The following is a 21479-nucleotide window of genomic DNA, read 5'->3' on the forward strand; positions in this document are numbered from 1 at the left end:
TTACAGATCTCTTGCTTAATAAGATTACACATCCATTTGACTCCTATCCTATTTATTGTTCTTACTCTCAGGACACATTCTGATATGCCACCCATAAGCAAAATTTTGAAGTAGTTGGCATAAAGTACACAGCCTTAATATTTTTCAGTGGAAAAGTAAGTTGATACAAATTCAGGATAGGAAAGGGATATACTGTGAATTATACCAAAAGTAAGATACCTGTAAAGTACTTATTTATTTGATTCAAGCATTCAAGGAATTAAATTTGAATAAAAAAAAAATCACAAAATATATTAAATTTATTTAATGAGAAGAACAGCACTGGAATCACCAACATAGCAATGAAGTACTTACTGCTATTCTCCTCAGCTTATAACTGCGAAGTTGTTTTCAACACTTCTTTGTCTGAAAACAAAATGCAAATCAGCTAAATGTGGAGCTGAATGTGCACTAACTTGGACTTGACATGCATTTACTGGTGTCAAGTCTAAGTTAGTCTCACATCCAGCTCCACACATGGTCAATTTGTGTTTTGTTTTCAGACATAGAAGTGTTGAAAACACAGTTTCACAGTTATACGTCGAGGAGAATGGCAGTAAGCACTTAATTGTTATGTTGGCGATTCCATGATATTCTGAATATATGTGGAGCCAAAAGTCCAGCAGATTTTTCCCTAACAGGGGTCTTCAGTGATCAGTCTGAAACTAGTGCTAGAAGGTTGTCTATCTCTTTTGACAAGCTTTACTCTCAATATTTTTTATGTACTCCATCCATGCAAAATCCTATCTGTAGTTCTGAAAAATATTTTTATCGACAACTGATAATCAAGTTGCAATTTTTTTTTTCTTTCTCCAGATATAAGCATGCAATTATTCAGAGTTGTGAAACTCTCAGAATCTTGAGATGCTATGCATTTCTTCCATAGTTCTATTTTTGTGCAAGTCTCTCCAACTTTATCCTGAACATTAAAGATGTCACCATCTTCTCCTAGCTTTGCCAGTCAGGCAAGCCAAGAGAAATCATGCACTAGATCAGAGGTAAAATATTTTAAAATATTCTATCACATTCTATTCTGAAGGTAGGCTTTTGCAATTCAAAGAAATGGGCAAGAATGTTTCCAAGAGATAGTCAACGAACTTCAGAATGAAATAAGTTTCATGTATTCGCTACCCATTTCTTCACACGATGTTTTGAAAATATGTGCATTCAAAGGGCAGTCCTTGATGTAGTATACAGTTTGTATTGCTTCATTTATAATAACTGTTTTCATCTGGCATGTTGCTCACTACAAAGGCGGCAGTTAGGTATTACTGTTATGAATGATGCAGTTCATTTAACACATGCACAAAGGCTCTTCCTTTTGCCAGTCATTGTTGCAGTGCCATCAGTTTAAAGGTTGACACATTGTGTCAAATGCACTTTATTATGTACCAGAAAATCATTTAATATTTTGAAAACATTTGCTCCTGTGGTTGCAGCTGGTAAGGTTTGTTGGAGCAAAAACATTTGTGTACTTTTCCTAAATATTCATAACTGACAACATGCAAGGGAGGTTAGTTTTGTCAACAGAATTGGCGTACGCATGTTGCATGAAGCAAAAAGTACATGCTCTGACAAAAGTAATGACAGCTGATATTCCACATTTTTAGCCATGCATGTTAATCGATGTTTAATTGTATCATTAGAAAGGAGTACTTTTGCAATAATTTTCTTTGCCTTTTTCCCCAATTTTTGCTACTATTTTTGTAGCAGGTTTGATCAAGTTTTCTGCAATAAATTTAGTTTAATCCTTTATCCAAGTGTGAGCAAACAAAGTTTGCACCTGAAAGTATCTTCAGGACTGGGGTAAGGTGGTGCAACTCATTGCAAAGGTGGAGCAAACTAACATCACTCCTATCTCAGTATCTCCCATAATGCAAAACACATCTCCTTACGGATGTCTAATATTATGCATTAAGGGAAGGGCCACTACCCAGACTAGTTTTGACCTTTATTGAGGTCTCTTCAGTGGGAGCCAGGCCCAAGTGGAGCCATGGCTAAAAATATGGATATTCCACATTTTTAGCCATGCATGTTAATCGATGTTTAATTGTATCATTAGAAAGGAGTACTTTTGCAATAATTTTCTTTGCCTTTTCCCCCAATTTTCGCTACTATCTTTGTAGCAGGTTTGATCAAGTTTTCTGCAATAAATTTAGTTTAATCCTTTATCCAAGTGTGAGCAAACAAAGGTTGTGCTCGAAAGTATCTTCAGGACTGGGGTTAGGTGGTACAACACCGGGAAACTTGTTGCAAAGGTGGAGCAAGCTAACATCACTCCTATCTCAGTATCTCCCATAATGCAAAACACATCTCCTTGCAGATATGTCTAATGTTATACATTAAGGGAAGGGCCACTACCCAGACTAGTTTCGACCTTTATTGAGGTCTCTTCAGTGGGAGTCAGGCCCAAGTGGAGATACCAGGCAGAAGCATTAGCAAGGTCATCTCTACCTATAGGAGTGTAGTAATAAAGGTCGAAACTAGTTTGTAATTTGTAAGCCATGGCAAAGAAGTTGATTATAATCAACTTCTTTGCCATGGCTTACAAATTAATGATCACCAAAATGGATTCTGCCACTCTCACTTCACATCAGATCCCCTAGTTGTGCTTATCCTCTGTTGGACACAAGTTATGAAATGTATGAAGCAGCTAATGTGGTAGTCTCTCAACATTTCTGAGACAATCAAGTGACATAGAGGCTTACTTTCAAAGCTACCACCTTATCATATGCCCTCTACCTTTTGTAGTTACCAGTTTGGCCATTGCAATTGCAGATGTGAGCTGGTGCATTGTTGTGAAACAGCACCTTTTTCCTGGCCATTCATGGCCTTTTCTCATGAATTTTTTTAATGTAATTGTTGTAGAAGGTTAGCAGAATGCTCTCAATTTATAGTTGACTCTTTGAAGATAATTGATTATTATTCCCTTGGAATCCTAGAAGACAGACACTCTGACTTTGTTAGCCAATGGAACTACCTTTGCCTTCTTTGGAGGTGAAGATTTGGGTTGTTTCCATTGTTTTGACTGTTCTTTCAACTTTAGTATGTGGTAGATTCAAGTCTCATCAGCCATTGCAATTGCAGATGTGAGCAATTGCTTTGTCTGCCATTGCAATTGCAGATGTGAGCTGGTGCATTGTTGTGAAACAGCACCTTTTTCCTGGCCATTCATGGCCTTTTCTCATGAATTTTTCCCTTGGAATCCTAGAAGACAGACACTCTGACTTTGTTAGCCAATGGAACTACCTTTGCCTTCTTTGGAGGTGAAGATTTGGGTTGTTTCCATTGTTTTGACTGTTCTTTCAACTTTAGTATGTGGTAGATTCAAGTCTCATCAGAAGTCAGAAAATCAGATTGATTTTTAATGTAATGCTCTACTCTTTCAAATGACATAAAATGTGTTTTTGTTCCTTTGTCTATAAATATGGCACCCATTCAGTTGCCTGTAGCCTCAGCAGTCTTTCAACACCATAGCCTAGATTTTTTCATCATGGGTTCTTCATTTGTTGCTATGAAGACAGTTGTCCACTGTAAGAGTAGTATTCTAAGCTCTCTGCTATGTTTAAATAGAACTGCTCACCATTGGAAAATGGAGCCGATATGTCAGTTTAATTTCACTTGAAGTCATCAGATATTTCTCATATGACTCAAAGTGAAATTAAAACTAGCATGGATAACTTTAGGAGAATCTACTCTATTTTCAGTTGTAAAAAAAGTGAGCAGCTCTATTCAAACATGGCAGAGAGATGCTTGGTATTTTTCATTTTTGTGTTGGGCTACCAAAGAAAATCTAGTTGACCGATGATTATGATATTTCTCTTATGTTCATGCTGAAGATGAAAGGTTAGAATGCTGAAATTCAAGTGTGATCTCTGTGCCACTGACTTTTCAAGCACCCCTTGTAATAGTTTGCTAGGGTAGGAGTGATAACAGAACCATTAAGATTCCTTCTATTTGCTGGTATAGTTCATTTTGGCAGGAAAAATGGCCTCCATGACAAAAATATTTGTCATATCAAAACCATTTGTTGGAAAAATATAAATTTCTGACTCTCTTATTTATCAACTGAATTTAAAGAGAAATGAGTTCTTAAAACTTTCCCAGTTTTGGGAAATTATCTTTTTTAATACAAGTGCTTACCTTTAGACTTAAAGTGGCATTACAGATAATTCACTTTTTGTATGTAACATATATCCTTGCACAAACCTAGTGTTTTTAACATGTTCCATTTTTATTTTCTCTTTAACTGCATTAGCAATGAAAATGGCCAAGAAACTTAACTTAATAAACTTAAGTAAGTTTATTAAGTTAAGCATAGTTTTATGCAATTCCTGATTCTTCTACTATTGTTACAATCCTTTGTCTCATAAGAAATAACTTTCTCTTGCCTTCTGATAGTACTCGGTCTCCAATTGAGATCAGATTTCTCACAAACATATTCATGTCATCTTCACCTTCCAAGTAACTCTTAACCCCCTCCCCCATATCTGCTTAAGACACTTCTCGCGTACACATCTCCTAATACTCAGCTCTGAAAAACTTTCCAAGCCTCAAATTTCAGAAGCATACATTTTATGATCGTCAGCCCAACGACCAAGATAGCCCAATTTATCCCACTAAGGAGCACCATTTAGGACTCTAGGCTCAACTTCTGTTGCCTTTCTTCAGTCTCATTTGCCAAGTATTAGAGCCAATGTCCACATATTGTTTTGTGATCCCTGTGTTGAATCTCGAATGGAAATTTTTTTTTTTTAATTTAGTTTATTCAGGATTCAACAAGAATTGGAAAACAATTAAGAGAGACTTGAGCTTTAGTATAGAAACTGGTTGTGAAAGGAGTATATAGAATGAATAATTTATATAATGATACAAAGTGTGAATCAAAAATGGTAATTATTCTGTGTGAAGAATTATGTTTTAGTTAATTGTAACAGCCATAATATGTTCTATGTGAAACGTACGTAATCTGAAGTTCAAGGTGCTTGGGCTAGCGTTATGCTTGCGGCAGTGTAAATTATTGGAAAACGGCTCATGCTCGAATCCGCTGACCTAAGGAAATGCAGTGACCTGGATGGACTAGCAGGAAAAGAAGGTGAGCGTCGGGTGAAGATTCGTAAGAGAAAAAAGGGCACTAAAGCTGCGAAATAAAAAGCCCTTGCAGAAGGCTTTTTGATCGTGGCATTTTTGCCCTTGCTCGAGTCGTGACCGTTTGGTTTTTGACTTACTCTTCTCGGATGAGCAGTTCTATCTCGCCTCGTGATGGATCCAGGATTGGCAGCCGTAGTTCCTGTATTCGTGACCGCGATGCGGAATAGGATCACCAGAAAGAGAGCCAGACCAACGTGGACAGATCACCAGCCATGCTGAAAGGGGCAGATGAGACGTACACTATGTATGACCACATGCGTAAAGGTAATTCTACGATGTTTCAAACTAAGTTTTCAAGGAAGGAGAACCCGGTACTGTATGCAGAAAGTGGACTATCTTGGTAAAGTAATGTTTTATTCCCCCTTATGTTAGAAGAGAAGCATGCTGTAAAATAAGCGTAAATTGCAGTTAAGTATTAAGTGTGAACGAACATTCTAGTGAGGAACTTTAGGTGATTAGCGTTAACTGCAAAGGTCTAGCTCTATAGGTATCTTTGTCTCAGATTGTGAATTAGTAGTATGATAATTATGATTTGTAGCCTTTAACATAGCTTGATAGGATAAATTGAGATTAGAGTTTTGATATATGCATTGTGTACAGTCAAATGAGTGGAATCTTAAAAGGAGCCTATGTTAAATTTCCAATTAAGTTCTAAATATCAATGATAGCTCCTCACCTGAGTATGACTTTAATCTAATAGTGAGAATGAATGTAACTATGTACAATTTAGTGATCTTAATAAATGTTCTGTATGTTTTAAGCTGAAATTAGCCTGTGCCTGAATTCAACTCGTCACTCATAAATTCAGAACCTAATGCGGAGAATAATTGAATATTTATAGGCCACGATTGCAAACATCATTGAGTATAATTAGTTAGATAATTAGGTGCTGAAGGATAAGTGTAGGGATAATCACCTCTGTATCTGAGAGAAGTTCCCTGGTTAAGGATTCCTCCTAACCTAAGGATACTGACTGGCACAGTAAAACAAATAAATTTGCCAGTATCTGATGGGGAAACAGCTCCAGACAGTAATTACAAGGGACTTGTCTCCAACAAGGAAATAGGCCCTTTGTCCGAGAGTTCAATACATGTGGTTACTCTAAGGTCGGCCAAGTAGATAGATAGCCTTCGTAGTTTAGCACCATAGCTTGTGTTAAGATAGGATTATCAGGGTAATCAGTTTAACACTTTCATTGCCAAGCTGAAAATTGGAATTTCGTGTAGTGGCCAAATTTTAAAAATTTTTTTATTTAGTTAGCGACGTCTATGCGATAACGCGTGATCGGCTGTTTGGTGAGAACTCGCATCGTGCGATATCGCGTGATTGGCAACGAACATGTTAAGGCAGAAATAAAGTAAATCAATTAACACAAGGATGAGATATTGAATATAGATATAGAATTAAATTAAAGAATTGAAGGTAGATATTGAAAGTAAAGAAAGTGAATAAAATATAAATACACATTAAATATAACACCTGATGATGGCAATGTAACATTGCTGAAATATAGGAAGGTACTAATTAATTTTTTATAATTAATATTCTAGTATACATTGTAATTTCTTGAAAAATTAAGTCATCTACTACTACTAAGCAGAACTCTAGTGCCCTTCCATATTGGAAACATGGCAAAAATAGCTCAAATAGCTCAGAGCAGAAATAGCCTGTCATAGACAAGCAACCAAAATGGTATCTAGTTAGAGAAGTGCTTCCTATGAAACTAGACTGAAGGTTTGTGGGCTAGAGATTAGCTGATATGTGGGAAAGGGGGTTATGATAGAAACAAGTTAATAAAGAGGTTTATTATTATTATGGCACGAGCACCTTTATGGAGACCTGAGACTCATCATGGGAGACCGAAACTATCAACACAGTATCTATTGTATCTCTCCTTGAAACCATTAACAAATCACTTGCAACTTGACTCTGGCAACCCATTCATTTGCCACTCTTCAAGTAAAAAATCGAGTTCTTGCATCTTGCTTACCACACTCTTATTCAACTTCCAGGGATGGCCTCTTGTCCTTTCCCACCTCAAGCCAAGTGCTGAAATATTTCCTTTGTATTAATCCTATAAAATCCTTTAAGTAGCTTAAATATCTCTATATATATTCCTCCCACTTTTTTGCCTATCAACCAACTTTTACAACCTAAAGCCATAATCTGTTTTCATAAGAGCATTCCACAGATCACTCACCATCTTGATCACTTGCCTCTGGATCCTCTCCACCACTTCCTCATCCCCAAGAAACCCAGGTGACTGGACCTGAGCACAGTAATGCAACCGTGGTCGTATCAAGGCTTCATAAAGAGGAATGATAATTCTCTTATTGCTACTTGTTAGTGTGTTCTTCAATAAACCAAGTAATCCTGTGAGCTACCCTGGCATACTTTAGTAGCAATATGTCTTCGAAACTTCAATTCTACTACTACTACTACTACCCCCCCCCCCAAAAAAATCCCTGGCTTCATTAGTTTCCTGGAGTATAGTTCCCTCAATGTGGTATATAGCTTTAATCTTGTATGCTAGCCTATTTAAATCATTCTGCAAGCTACCTACATCACCTGGATTAACTGTTGCTCTACCTAACTTTGAACCATCAGCAAACAACTGAATTATTTCCCTTCAAATTATTTCCTGTATTATATATGTACAAATTAAACAGCAGTGGTCCAAGCACACAGAGCCCTATGGCACACTACTAGTCACCTTTCTTCTACTGGATTCCTCGCCTCCATATATTACTTTTTGGCATCTGTTCATCAGCCACCCCATATTGATATCACCAGTTTCATATCCATTGCCATTTGTTGCACTTTACGTAATAGAGTTCCATCTGCTTTCCAGTCAAATGCCTTTGCAAAATCCAGCAATATCATCGTGTAGCAATTCCCTTTATTCAACTCAGCTGTCACTCTATTATAAAATGTTAGGAGATTACTAAGGCATGACCAACCTTTTACAAGCCATGTTTGCCCCTAATGGAGTATCATATTCTTATCCACCCATTCTTGAATTCTTTTTGACCAACTTTTTCAGTATTTTTACCACCACTCCTGAAATACTGATTGCACTATAATTTGTTACCACAGATTTAGATTCTCCTTTATGCAAATGAATTATTTTGCCCTCCTTCCACTCTCTTAGGACTTTGACAGAGCTGAGACTTAAACAGCCTAGTCAGAGGCATCGCCTGTTCCCCTGCACGTTCTCATGAAATGTGAGCTGATATCCCATCCAATCCCACAGCTGTATTTGCATTTAGATTCTGCACCATACTAGGTACCTCCAATTCTTCAACCTTTGTTCTCACACCAGTACCTGTCAACAATGTCTTCACTTGGATTATGGATTATATAACCCTTGGAAAATGATCACTCAGTAGCTTAACGATTTCCTCTTCCTCCGTTACCTCTCTACCATCTGTACTCATTAAGCTTATCCTTCCATAGTCATTCTTCCTCCTACTTGCCACATAACGAAAGAACTTTGAGATTTCCTTTTTTGGTGCCCTTCTGGCTAATTTTTTCTCATCTGATTTTACCTTCCTTACCCTTCACAACATTTTCTTCTTTTGTAGCTCATGCTTAATGATACTACTCATTCATTTAACTCCTACCTGATTTATTACCCATGTGATCTTGGGCATACAATGTAATATTGCTCCCTCCAGATACTCCTTGACTATTTTCCATGCAGTGTAGACATCCTTCTCTTGCAGATCTTTATGCCATGGTTTTGCCTCCTAAGCATGTCATAATCACCTACCTTACTGATTCCCCATAATACCCCTTCTTAACTAGAATTTCCACATTTTGCTACCTCCCAAATCAAGACCACATGATCACTATTCCCTGTTGGAGGCAACATAGCCAGCATAGTTATGAACAGGTCTTCTGATCCTATAACCAGATCCACTACTGTCGTCTGCTATGTGATCTTCCTTCCTTCCAATCTATATCTTCATAGTTGAAGTCCCCCATAATAATCACTTGACCTGCACTCATTGTGCTAATTTTCTGATGCATGTCTTCCAGATCATCCCCAGCACCCCATGGCCTATAATAGCAACCAGTTTTATATTTTGTCCTATTGGCCTTAATTTCTTATCAGATTGCTTCAAAAAAAAAAAAAAAAAAAAAAGACTGCCATCTGCTTAACTGAGTGGTTGCAATTCATCTGCCATCATCAGCAGTACTCATCCACTGTCCTGTTTGCCTTATCCTCTCTGAAATGCTAAATCCATTGCATTCTATCCCTGTAATTATATCATCTGTGGTTAGCCAAATCTCACTAATGCCTATAACTTTTTATGCGAGATTGCGTTAACCAATTCCAAAAACTCCTCTCTCTTATTCCCGATACATCGTGTTAGTATATCGAAATTGTAGCATCTTTCTCTCTCTCTCTCTCTTAGGCCCCAACCACCTGTATGTCCTGCATTGGTTACCCCATTTGAAATTGTCTGAGACTATATTCCACATTTTTTGTTTATTCTCACACTCATGCACTTCATGGGTGCTTACACACACACTTGCATACATCTTCCCTAATGTCTTTAGTTTTTTCTGACTTTGTGCTTTCACACTCACTGACCAAAGTTCTCTTTCTAGACATAACTCCAAATCCATTCCAGTACAGTTCATTAGCTTTATACAAATATTTGTGTCCATCAAATTCAGACCATAGGTCCTCAAACTCTACATTATTCCTTCTGCACAACTTGCATATTTATTCATTAGCTATTACTGCCTTTCTCAATTTGCATCTATCATAGTGTGACCATAGACTTACAAACTTCACCCTCTCACTCTTGTGTTTTGCTTTTTCCAATAGCTCTTTCACATCCTCCCTTAATACAGTACTTCTTGCCTCTCAAATCATTGATGCCAGCCAAAAGCAATCAAGTTTAAACAATCAATATATGACTAGACAAGGGTTCACTTCTGGAAATTGTGTAAGAGTGTGGCAAGCAGGAGTCAGAGGACTAAGTTTTTGCTTGGAGAGTGGTAAACAAATGCAGTACGTTGCCAGAAGCAGTTGAGAATGCTTTCTGGACAAATTAGTTTAAGGAGAGGTAAGATAGGCATTGTATCAATAATGGTTAGTGGAGTCTTCCCACAATGAGATCTTCAGACTGTGGAGATGATGTAATAGTGATAATATCTAATATTTACAGTATTTTTATTTTTAGAAATATCCATACAGGAAGAATTCCAGAGAATTGCTTACTTAAGAAATGAATCAAGTAACACTGTGCTCTTAAAAAATCATCGTTATCACTCGAGACAGATGAGCCAAATTCCCTCTGTCCCACTTCCTGTCGACTGCAGAACAAATAGCCTGAGTTCTAAGTATTACTGCAACGTGTCCAGAGTAGGCAGAATAAAAATACGTGTAACAAGAACTGCAAATAGTAGTGTTCCAGTTCTGTCTCTTTTGGAGATATGGGGCCAGCACTGCAGGAAATCCAAGTCGTCTTTCTCTGGCTCTTATATTCAAGCAGATTCAGATTTAAAACCTCTGACTGTTAGAAATATTGAGAATGTTAACAGCTCAAACAGATTTGCTAATGGTGAGTTTTGATACATTTATATTTTAATTATCTTTATATAAACTTGTTAACACAAACTAAAATTTTGCACATTTGCAGGGTGTACATTAGCAAAAATATTATGCTTTTTGGTAACACTAACCATGACCAGTTGTGGTTGGAAGTTTTCTGGAATTGGAACTGCATAAATCCTTTATCCCTTTACTAAAATATATAATTATGCAAAATTTTTGATTTTTCCATTTCATGTATTTTTTTTTAAACTTATTTTTTTGGATTATTTCATAATCTAAAAATTCAGTTTATTTCACTATAGGTCATTCCAATTATATTTTTCCTAGTATACTATTAATTAGGGAAGACATTTTTATTTAGCAGATGTATAGTATTTTCAGTTTTGAAGGGTTTCAAAATTAATCACAGCTTATTTCCATATTAAAAAAATTTTTTTTTTTTTTACTGCCATTTTGATACTCAGGGTGTGTACTTTTTGATTTCTTATTTACATTTTCACACATCCTATTTTTAGAATGACAGCCCATCTACTTCAGATGTTTCAAGTGCCCTTTTCCCGATCTTGTACTCTACTCTGTAGATCCTGATGTTGAATCTACAATTGTGTTTTTTTCTGTATATGTGTAGTATGGTATGCCTTAAATAACCTTGATTGAATCCTTTCTTCTATGAAAAACTTTTGCCTCGAAGTTTGTGAAAAATTAAACACGGCTGACTTGGAAGTTCAACAATGTAATATGGAAGGAATCATATAAAAAATTTCATCTTTTTTCTAATGAGAAATACTCAATATAAAATAGATGGCTATAAAGCAAAATTGCTCCCATTCCATTATTTTGATCTCTTCAACCTAGTCAGCCTTTAGAAAATGTAGAAAACCACAGTTTTTTGTAACAACAAAATTACACTATAACCCCAGTAATAAGCTTTAATGAAAGTATACCAGTGTGTAGAAAAGGCAAGAAAATCAAAGAACAGGAATACAAGGTACATACAATGGGCACAAAAAAAAAAAAAATCTTAAACCTATTGCTGTATGTATAGTTCGCCCACCGTTTGTAGATCTCTCTTTGGCATTTTGCCAAGAATAGTCGATTCATGCTGAAGAGGAGAAAGAAATGAAGGATGTACGAATTGGTCGCCAACATGCGAAATCACGTGCTTTCTTGTCTGTCGCTGTACTGGTACTAGCTTGATTTTTTGTTTCGCTTTTTTTGCATTATTTTTTTATTATTAATTTGTATGATGGATCCAGTACAGTCAACAAGTTCTGTTGTTAAACGTTTCAGTAGCTCTTGCAAAAGAATATTGAATAATGTGCTGACATTCTGAGAAAAAGAATCGTCTCCTTGTTTCCCCTTTCTCAAGTCATAAAACGTGCAAGTGCAATTGCGGGCATATCGGGGACGACTTTTAAAAGAATTCGTAGGGAATCAAAAGGTGAAGGTAAGCCAAAATTTAAATCTCCTAAAAAAAAAAGCGCCAGAGTAAAGGAAACTATCGAAACCGTAGCTTTGAATGATTTTGATGTAGACGTTATTATTCTTATTATGGGCAACTCCAGGGAGTCCTTAGACTCATCGAGGGAGGCCCCAAATCATGTTCATCACACCTATTCGACATTCATACAGCATCTATCATACCTCGCCTTAAACTCAGTCACTGTCACAGCATCCACCACAGACTCTGGCAGCTTATTCCACTCATTCGCCACTCCAAAAGTAAAGAACCCAGCTCTAACACCCTTACTAACCACACTTTTGCCCAGTTTCCATGGATGTCCCCTAGTCTTCCCACAACGAGCCCTGTTCTCAGAAATATCTTCTGAATTAATTTTATAGAAACCCTTCAGTAATTTGAATGTTTCAATCATATCTCCCCTCTTCTGCCTATCAACCAATTTTTGCAATCCACAAATCTTCAACCTGTTCTCATAAGGTTCATTCCACAGACCTATCATCTTGGTCACTTGCCTCTGGATCCTCTCAACCTCCTCCCCATCGAGAAGAAACCTAGGTGACCAAATCTGGGCACAGTAGTCGAGATGGGGTCTTATCAAGGCTCGATACAGTGGAACAATAACCTGCTTGTCTCTGCTTGTCAATGTATTCTTCAGCAACCAAGTGATTTGATGAGCTGATTTGGCCACTTTTGCAATGTGCCCCCTAAACTTCAACTCCTTATCCACCAACACTCCTAAATCTCTTGCCTCATCAATTTCCTGGAGTATAGTTCCACCAATGTAGTAAACTGCTGCTAATCTTTTCACCCCAAAATGTATAATCTTACATTTTGCCACATTAAATTGACATCCATTCTCATTAGCCCAGGCCTCCAATCTATCCAAATCATCCTGCAAAATTTTGACATCATCTGCATTCACTATTGCCCTACCCAACTTTGCATCATCTGCAAACAAATGAACTGTTCCTCTCAGATCCTTTCCTATATCATTAATGAACAAATTAAACAGCAGTGGTCCAAGAACAGAACCTTGTGGCACACCACTAGTCACAGGCCATCTTGTGGACTCTACTCCTGAATAAACCACTCTGATATCTCTCTGTCAACCACCCTCCTATCCATCTCACCAACCCTATATCCATCCCCATATGCTGCAATTTACTGATTAGAATTCCATGTGGAATCCTGTCAAAGGCCTTGGCAAGGTCCAGTAGAATCACTGTAAACCCATTACCCTTATCCAGTTCAGCCATCACTGTGTTATAATACGTGTGCAAGTTACTGAAGCATGACCTACCCTTCGCAAAACCATGCTGTCCCCGATACAGTATCCCATTTTCATCTATCCAATCTTGTATTTTCCTCTTGACTATTTTCTCGAGGACCTTGATAACGATTCCTGTTATGCTGATTGGCTGGTAATTTTCAACACAGCCTTGGAACCACCTTTATGCAGCGGAACTATTTTCCCCTCTTTCCACCCCCTTGGGACTGACCAAGACTCAAGGCTCAAATTTAACAAAATGGTCAAGGTTACTGACAATTCTTTAGCCGCTTCACGTATGACATGAGCTGGTATGCCATCTAATCCCACAGATGTATTGACGTTGAGGTTCTGTAATAGGCTATTTACCTCTACTTCACTCATCTCAATTCCAGTATAACCTGTTGGTTCTTCCATTCCTGCAATCTCATCACCTGGATGATATACTCTTGCAAAGTACTCGCTCAGTAATTCCACTATATCGACTGATTCGATTACCTCCCTACCTTCAGCATTTTTTAAAATCATTCTGCCATGAACATTTTTTCTTTTACTTGCAACATATTGAAAAAACTGTTTGGGATTCTCTTTAGCCTGCAATGCCAATTTTCTTTCATAGTCCACTTTTGCTTTTCTTACCACCCTTGTTACCATCCTGGCCTGAACTTTATACTGTTCCTGCACCTGCTGGTCACCTTTCTCCTTAAATTCCCTCCACAATTGTTTCTTTTTTTGCAGCTCAAGCTTAATAGTGTTATTCATCCATTTAACCCCTATTTGATTTATTATTCGGACTTTTGGTATACGGTCAACCATTGCCTCCTGCAAACACTTCTTAACCACCTCCCATGCACTATCAACATCCAGCCCTTGCAGTTTTACATGCCACGCACACTCCTAAGCTTGTCATACTTACCAGCTCGGTAATTCCACATGTACCCTGTCTTAATTGTAAATTCCACTCCTTTAGCCACCTCCCAAGTCATGACCCTATGATCACTCTCAATAATTGGTGGCAACATGGTCATGTTCATTACAGCCACATTCTCAGATGCAGTTACTAGGTCAAGCACTCTCTTCCCCCTAGTATTTTCCACTACATGCTGTCACAGATAGTTGTCCCTTAATAACCGCATAAAATCCAATTCCTTCCTCCCATGTGCCCTCTCCTCTTTCCAGTCAATGTTACCATAATTGAAATCACCCATAATAATTACCCTCCTTCCACTCATTTCTTCTATTTGCCTATGCATACTATCCCCACCATCTATTCCATCACCTGGTCTATAGCAGCACCCAATTGTATATTTTGTTCTGCTAGACTCTATCTCACACCAAATAGCCTCAAATGTGCTCTTTTCTCTATCCTGCAGTTCAACTTCTATACTTCTTGGCTGCAACTCATCAGCTATTATCAATAACACTCCTCCCCCCTTTTTATTCTCCCTGTCGCTCCTGAACACGCTATACCTGTCGCATTCAATCCCACTAGCTTTATCATCTTCTGTCAGCCATGTTTCACTAATACCAACAACCTGTGGCCTGGAAGTGCCAACCAAGGCCCAAAACTCTTCCTTCTTGTTCCTAATACTCCTGGCATTAGTGTACATGAATTGCAGAAGCCCATTAATCCCATCCCTACTTTGATGCCTTATACTAACTATCCCATTCTGATCTGTTGTCCTTCGTACTCGCTCGGGCATATTATACTCATTCATACACTCACTGCCTCCCTAAAGTCTGCATATATACTCCCCCCCCCTTAATAAATCTCGTTTCCCTGAGTACATCCACTTCATTCATCAACACTTTTTCAAGCCTCCATACACCAAATCCATTCAAATGTAATCTATCCATCTTATATAAATCCTTTCGCCCATCGAACTCACTCCACACATCCACAAATTCCACACCACTCTCCATGCATAACCCACGCATAAAGTCATTGGCAATTATGGCCCTCCTCCTAAACACTTCACTGTCATACCGCGGAAAAAATACTCTATCCTAACTCTCTCACTCTTCTCTTTCGCGACCTCAAGTAATTCCCTCAAATCCTCTATCATTTCAATTTTGTCTTCTTTCAAATCATTTGTTCCTGCCACGATTATCATCTCTTTCACCCTCTGTTTTTGCACTCGAATAAATTCGCTGACATCCTTTATGTTCGCACCCGGCTGGTACGATTTCGTCAAACCCTCAACTATCACACCTCTTAATAGCGAATCTCCATATGTTTTAAGAAGAACTATTTACGAATTTTACGTGGTCGAGAAAAGAGTGCCAACTGTTCCGAAATTGATTCCTGTGCTTAAAGAAAAAATTAATTTTCTTGGTAAAGAGAAACTTTAAAGAAAATACTTTATGAAATCGGATTTTGTTTTAAAAAGTCAGAGAATAAAAGAAAACTTATCATGGAGCGAAGTGACATTGTTTTATCTAGAACGCAGTATTTGAGAGCAATAAGACATTTCAGGGAGGAGAAAAGACCAATTGTGTATCTACATGAAACTTGGATTGATAGTAATTTAACTTATGGAAAATGTTGGCAGTCTAAAGAAGAATGTGGAGTGCTACAAACCGGAAATGCCTCATGTCGCATAATAATTTTGTGTGCGGGTGGAGAAATTGATTTCTTACCGAATTCAAACTTACTATACAAAGCCAATTACCATAGGCAAATGAATTCTATTGATCTTCAAAAAGTGGGCAGAAGAAAAACTGATTCCAAACCTTCCTAAAAATGCTGATGTTATAATTGACAACGCTTCATATCACTCTATTCGATTAAACAAAGTTCCAAATTGGTCTAATAAGAAGCAAGTTCTTATGGATTGGCTCTCTGCAAATAACATTTCTCATTCCCCAGATATGCGAAATTGAATTGCTTAATTTGGTCAAAAGAAACTCGCCCACAACTAACTATTTAAATTCAACACGATGCTGAAAGGGCATGGATTCCTAGCTTTGAGGCTACCACCATATCATTGCAATATTAATCCTATTGGGTATGTTTGGGCAGAAGTGAAAAGTTTCATTCGCTATCGCAGCGTAACCGGAGATACTGACATGTCGAAACTTTTTAAGCTTTCAGAACAGGCGATTGAAAGTATTACAGTTCAAAACTGGGGAAAATATTGCTTTCATGTCACTTCATTGGAAAATATGTATTGGGACAGTGACGGAATTATCGAAGCATTATGCGAAACTTTGGTGATCAGTTTAAGTGAAAGTGATGGCGATTCGGACACCGATTCAGATGACTCTGAAGATTAAAAGGATTTGATAATGGTATTTTTTTCCAACGTTTTTTCATGGGTTTGTTAAAAGAGTCACAACAAGTCATAAATAATTAATTGGTTTAGGACATTAAAGTGTCTCAGTTCTCTCAACTGTAAGTTTGGAATATCCAAGTTCATTTGAAAAAATTTCTGTATTTCTGTATAATTATTTTTATTTTATAGAAAACTTTCTTAAAAATAAAGTTAGTTAAATTTTTGTTTTATGCTATACCTTTTTTAATTTTGTTAATACTCTACGTATGTTTTTCCAATTATACAAGCAAAATAGTTGCACTTTAAAAACTACAGTGTTCGTAAAAGAAAAGCTAAATTTTCCAATCTATAATAATAAACAAACACATCCCAGAAGACAGATTGATTACCCTATTATCGGCATGCGCAGAAGTGTCGAGGGACCTCTAATCGGTGGGCGAACTATACCACCGATCTATGATTTGCTTGTTTCTACAAACTGATGTACTGTTATTTTCAGTACGAAATATCTGTACTTTCATTAAATCATGTTGTGGAGGCTTAATGGATTGTATACAGCACTCAAAAAGGATTAAAACAGAATTTAATACTTTCTATATATTTCGTCTCAGTAAATGAGACATCTTCAGGGATTACAAAAAAAAAACTAATGTAACATATACACAAATACCACACAATACTAACCCCAACCACGTGGTTGACTCTAAAGTCCTAACTAGGTGGAGCACCCTCTAAGAGCGGTTGCAGGTGGCCTGAAATGTAAGGTGGGATCTCTGATGATAAGTGTTTCCAAAATCTTAGGAAGCTTAATGCAACTATATTTATTAAGATTTGGTTGATTTCTCAGAGCTGCTGCTGATTTTAAAAATAGTCTATCTTTTTTGAATTTCCTGTGGTGGAGCATGGTGGTTTTTTTCCATGAGATCCTGTGGGTTGTATCCAAGATGTGGTCAGCTAGGCCTGACTGACCATAGTTGTGGTTGCAGATGTATGATTTGTGTTCCTCCAAGGGGATGGTTGCTGATCTGCCTGTCTGTCCAAAGTATTTTACAGGAACAGGGTACTTTATAAACTCCAGGCACTGAGAGAGGAGGGAGCTGATCTTTAGTAGAGCGGATAAGGGTAGCAAGTTTGCGGTGAGGCTTAAATGCTGTGTGTAGGTTGTACTTTTTTAAAATCTTGGCTATTTTTTCTGATGTGCCACTGATGTAGGGTATGGTGATGGCATTTCTGAACTTTTTCTGAAGAGAAGATCGGGGAATGGGGGAGGAACTGATTATTTTTTTAATACTGTGATAGCTGTAGCCATTGGAGAGGAAAGTGTTATGTATGTGGTTAAGCTCAGTTGTAAGGGAAGTTCCAATGGAACAAAGATTGTGGGTTCTCTTGGTTAGAGTTTTAATAATGCCATATTGTTGGGCCAGGTGTTGGTGGGAGAGTTTGTGAATGTATCTGTGTGTGTGTGTGTGTGTGTGTGTGTGTGTGTGTGTGTGTAGGTTTTCTATATACAGTGAAGGAAAGTGTATCATTAGGAAGACATGTAACTAAGGTGTCTGGGAAGGGTAAACAGTTGTTCTTTTCCTTTTCTGTCATAAACTGGATTCTTGAATGTAGACTGTTGAGGTGACTGAGGAAGGAGTCTAATGTGTCTGGGCCATGAGGTCAAATAGAGAACACATCATTTACATATCTTAGCCAGATAGGTTTGAGAGAAGCTGAGTCTATGGCTCATTTTTCAAAATCTTCCATATTAAAATTGACAAGGGGGGGGGGGGGAACCCATGGCGGTTTCCTCTATCTGCTTGTAGATTTTGTTCTTCCAAGAAAAATAACCAGAATTGATGGCAAAGGAAAATAGATCTAAGATGTCAAAAATAGATCTAAGGAAAAAGTTTTCTAAAAGTGTTACGGTATCAATTAAGGGAATATTGGTAAACAATGAGGAGATGTCAAAGCTTACCAATATGTCTGTGTTATTTAAGGTTAGATTTTCTATTAGGGTTTTAAAATGTGTAGAGTTTTTTATATAGGATGTGGAAAGTCCTGTGTGGGGGGGGTTAGAGAGTTGGCCAGCCGTTTGGACAGTTCGTAGCAAGGTGCGTTAGTGGCGTCTACTATAGGTCTTAGTGGGGAATTGGGTTTGTGGATTTTTTGGTAAACCGTATATTCGGGGGAGATGGGAACAGAAAGGTTTAAGTTTTTTTCGTAATGTCCGGAGGCCAGGAAGATACCTTTTTTTAATAAGTTTTTAAATTTTTTAACTTGTGTGTTTGTGGGGTCGTGTTCTAGTGGGGTGTAGGTAGAGCGATCTCAGAGGATAATCTCCATTTTTCGATTGTATTCCGTGGCATTACCCTTATCTGCTCTGGTGATGATGATACTTTTTTCTTTCCATAATTTCATGAGAGCAGTGCGTTGGCCGGACAATAAATTACTTTTTGGATTCAAAGATTGGGCGAGGATGTTGGCGACTTCAAGTCTGATGTTATTTGCTATCTCTAGCGCTAAGTGACAGATCCCGCATTCAATATTATACGTTACATCGAGCACCGGCATTTCTTTTGGTGTGGCCGAGGCTTAGGGCACTGACGGCATCGTCGCTGAGCCTTTTCGAAGATTGATTCACTACTGTCTGGAGCGGTTGAATTTGCAGTTGCAGTTTGGATTTACACAGATTGTTATATTTTTTTTATATGTTTATTTTTTATTTTTTGAAATTCTTTCTGTGCAGAAGTTTCGGAGATGCCAGAGAGAATGGACCAAAATTCAGAGTTAAGTACAGCGGAGAGCTCAGATTGTGAGGAGCCAATGGCGGCATATCTTCCTGGCCTCCGGACATTATGAAAAATCTTTAAATCTTTCTATTTCCCCCTCCCCGAATATACAGTTTACCAAAAATCTACAAACCCAATTCCCCACTAAGACCTATAGTTGATGCCACTAACGCACCTTGCTACAAACTGTCCAAACAGCTGGCCAACTCTCTGACCCCCCCCTTCACAGACCTTTCCACCTCCCATATAAAAAACTCTACCCATTTTAAAGCCCTAATAGAAAATCTAACCTTAAATAACACAGACATATTGGTAAGTTTTGACATCTCGTTATTTACCAATATTCTCTTAATTGATACCTTAATACTCTTAGAAAACATTTTTCCTTCTGACATCTTAGATCTCTTTTCCTTTGCCATCAATTATGATTATTTTTCTTGGAAGAACAAAATCTATAGATAGAGGGAACCGCCATAAGTTTCCCCCTTTCACCCCCTCTTGCCAATTTTTATATGGAAGATTTTGAAAAACGAATCATAGACTCAGCCTCTCTCAAACTTCTATCTGGCTAAGATATGTAGATAACGTGTTCTCTATTTGGTCTCATGGCCCAGACACATTAGACTCCTTCCTCAGTCACCTCAACAGCCTACATCCAAGAATCCAGTTTACGATGGAAAAGGAAAAGAGCAATTGTTTACCCTTCCTAGACTCCTTAGTTACATGCCTTCCTAACGGTATACTTTCCTTCACTATATATAGAAAACCTACACACACAGGCAAATACATTCACAAACTCTCCCACCAACAATATGGCATTATTAAACTCTAACCAAGAGAGCCCACATTCTTTGTTCCAGTGTAACTGTCCTTACAACTAGGCTTAACCACACCACATACACAACACTTTCCTCTCCAAAGGCTACAGTGATCACAGTATTAAAAAAATAATCAGTTCCTCCCCCATTCTCCGGTCTACTCTTCAGAGAAAGTTTAGAAATGCCATCACCATACCCTACATCTGTGGCACATCAGAAAAAATAGCCAAGATTTTAAAAAGGTACACCCCACACACAGCATTTAAGCCCCACTGCAAATTTGCTACCCTTATCCGTTCTACTAAAGATCAGTTCCCTCCTCTTTCAGTGCCTGGAGTTTATAAAGTACCCTGTTCCTGTAAAATACTTTGGACAGACAGGCAGATCAGCAACCATCCACCTGGAGGAACACAAATCATACATCTGCAACCACAACTAACAACTATGGTCAGTCAGGCCTGGCTGATCACATTTTGGCTACAGCCCACAGGATCTCATGGAAAAAAAACCACCATTTTCCACCACAGCAAATTCAAAAAAGAGAGACTATTTTTAGAATCAGCAGCAGTTCTCAGAAATAACCAAATCTTAATAAATATGGTTGAGTTAAGCTTCCTAAGATTTTGGAAACACTTATCATCAGAGATCCCACCTTACATTCCAGGCCACCTATAACCGCCCTTAGACGGTGCTCCACCTAGTTAGGACTTTAGAGTCACCAACGTGGTTGGGCTTAGTATTGTGTGGTATTTGTGTATATGTTACATTAGTTTGTTTTGTAATCCCTGAAGATGTCTCAGTGACTGAGACGAAATATAGGAAGTATTAAATTCTGTTTTAATCCTTTCTGAGTGCTGTATACAATCCATTAAGCCTCCAACATGATATCCTCACAGCACTTAAGCCTCTACTCACGGATATTTTCATTAAAGTTTATTCCTGTGGTTAACGTGTAATTTTGTTGTTTTATAGTTATGCCACAGATATCTTTTTTAATGATTAGACTTAATATCTTCCACGGGAAAGAATTTGCTAAAGTGACTAATTCTTCCCTGTGAAAGATAAGTTATGAAAATTATCAGTTTTGTAAGGTAAGCTTCATGCTTGGATTGCCTCTCTTA

At 37.8% G+C, this 21479-nt stretch overlaps 1 protein-coding gene across 3 annotated transcripts in view; it reads left to right on the forward strand.

Annotated features, from left to right (window-relative positions):
- Positions 1-21479, forward strand: part of LOC150106490 (RING finger protein 37) — a 75292-nt gene that overhangs the window by 35756 nt on the left and 18057 nt on the right. For all 3 annotated transcript variants that reach the window (XM_090392483.1, XM_090392481.1, XM_090392482.1), the window contains exon 3: positions 10389-10769. In XM_090392483.1, coding sequence (XP_090248609.1) covers positions 10389-10769 — 381 coding nt within the window. The remainder of the gene's footprint in view (positions 1-10388; positions 10770-21479) is intronic.

Source organism: Typopeltis vanoorti, chromosome 5 (assembly GCF_054136105.1).
Source record: "Typopeltis vanoorti isolate ZY-2024b chromosome 5, IOZ_Tvanoo_1.0, whole genome shotgun sequence".
Classification (NCBI taxonomy): Eukaryota; Metazoa; Arthropoda; class Arachnida; order Uropygi; family Thelyphonidae; genus Typopeltis; species Typopeltis vanoorti.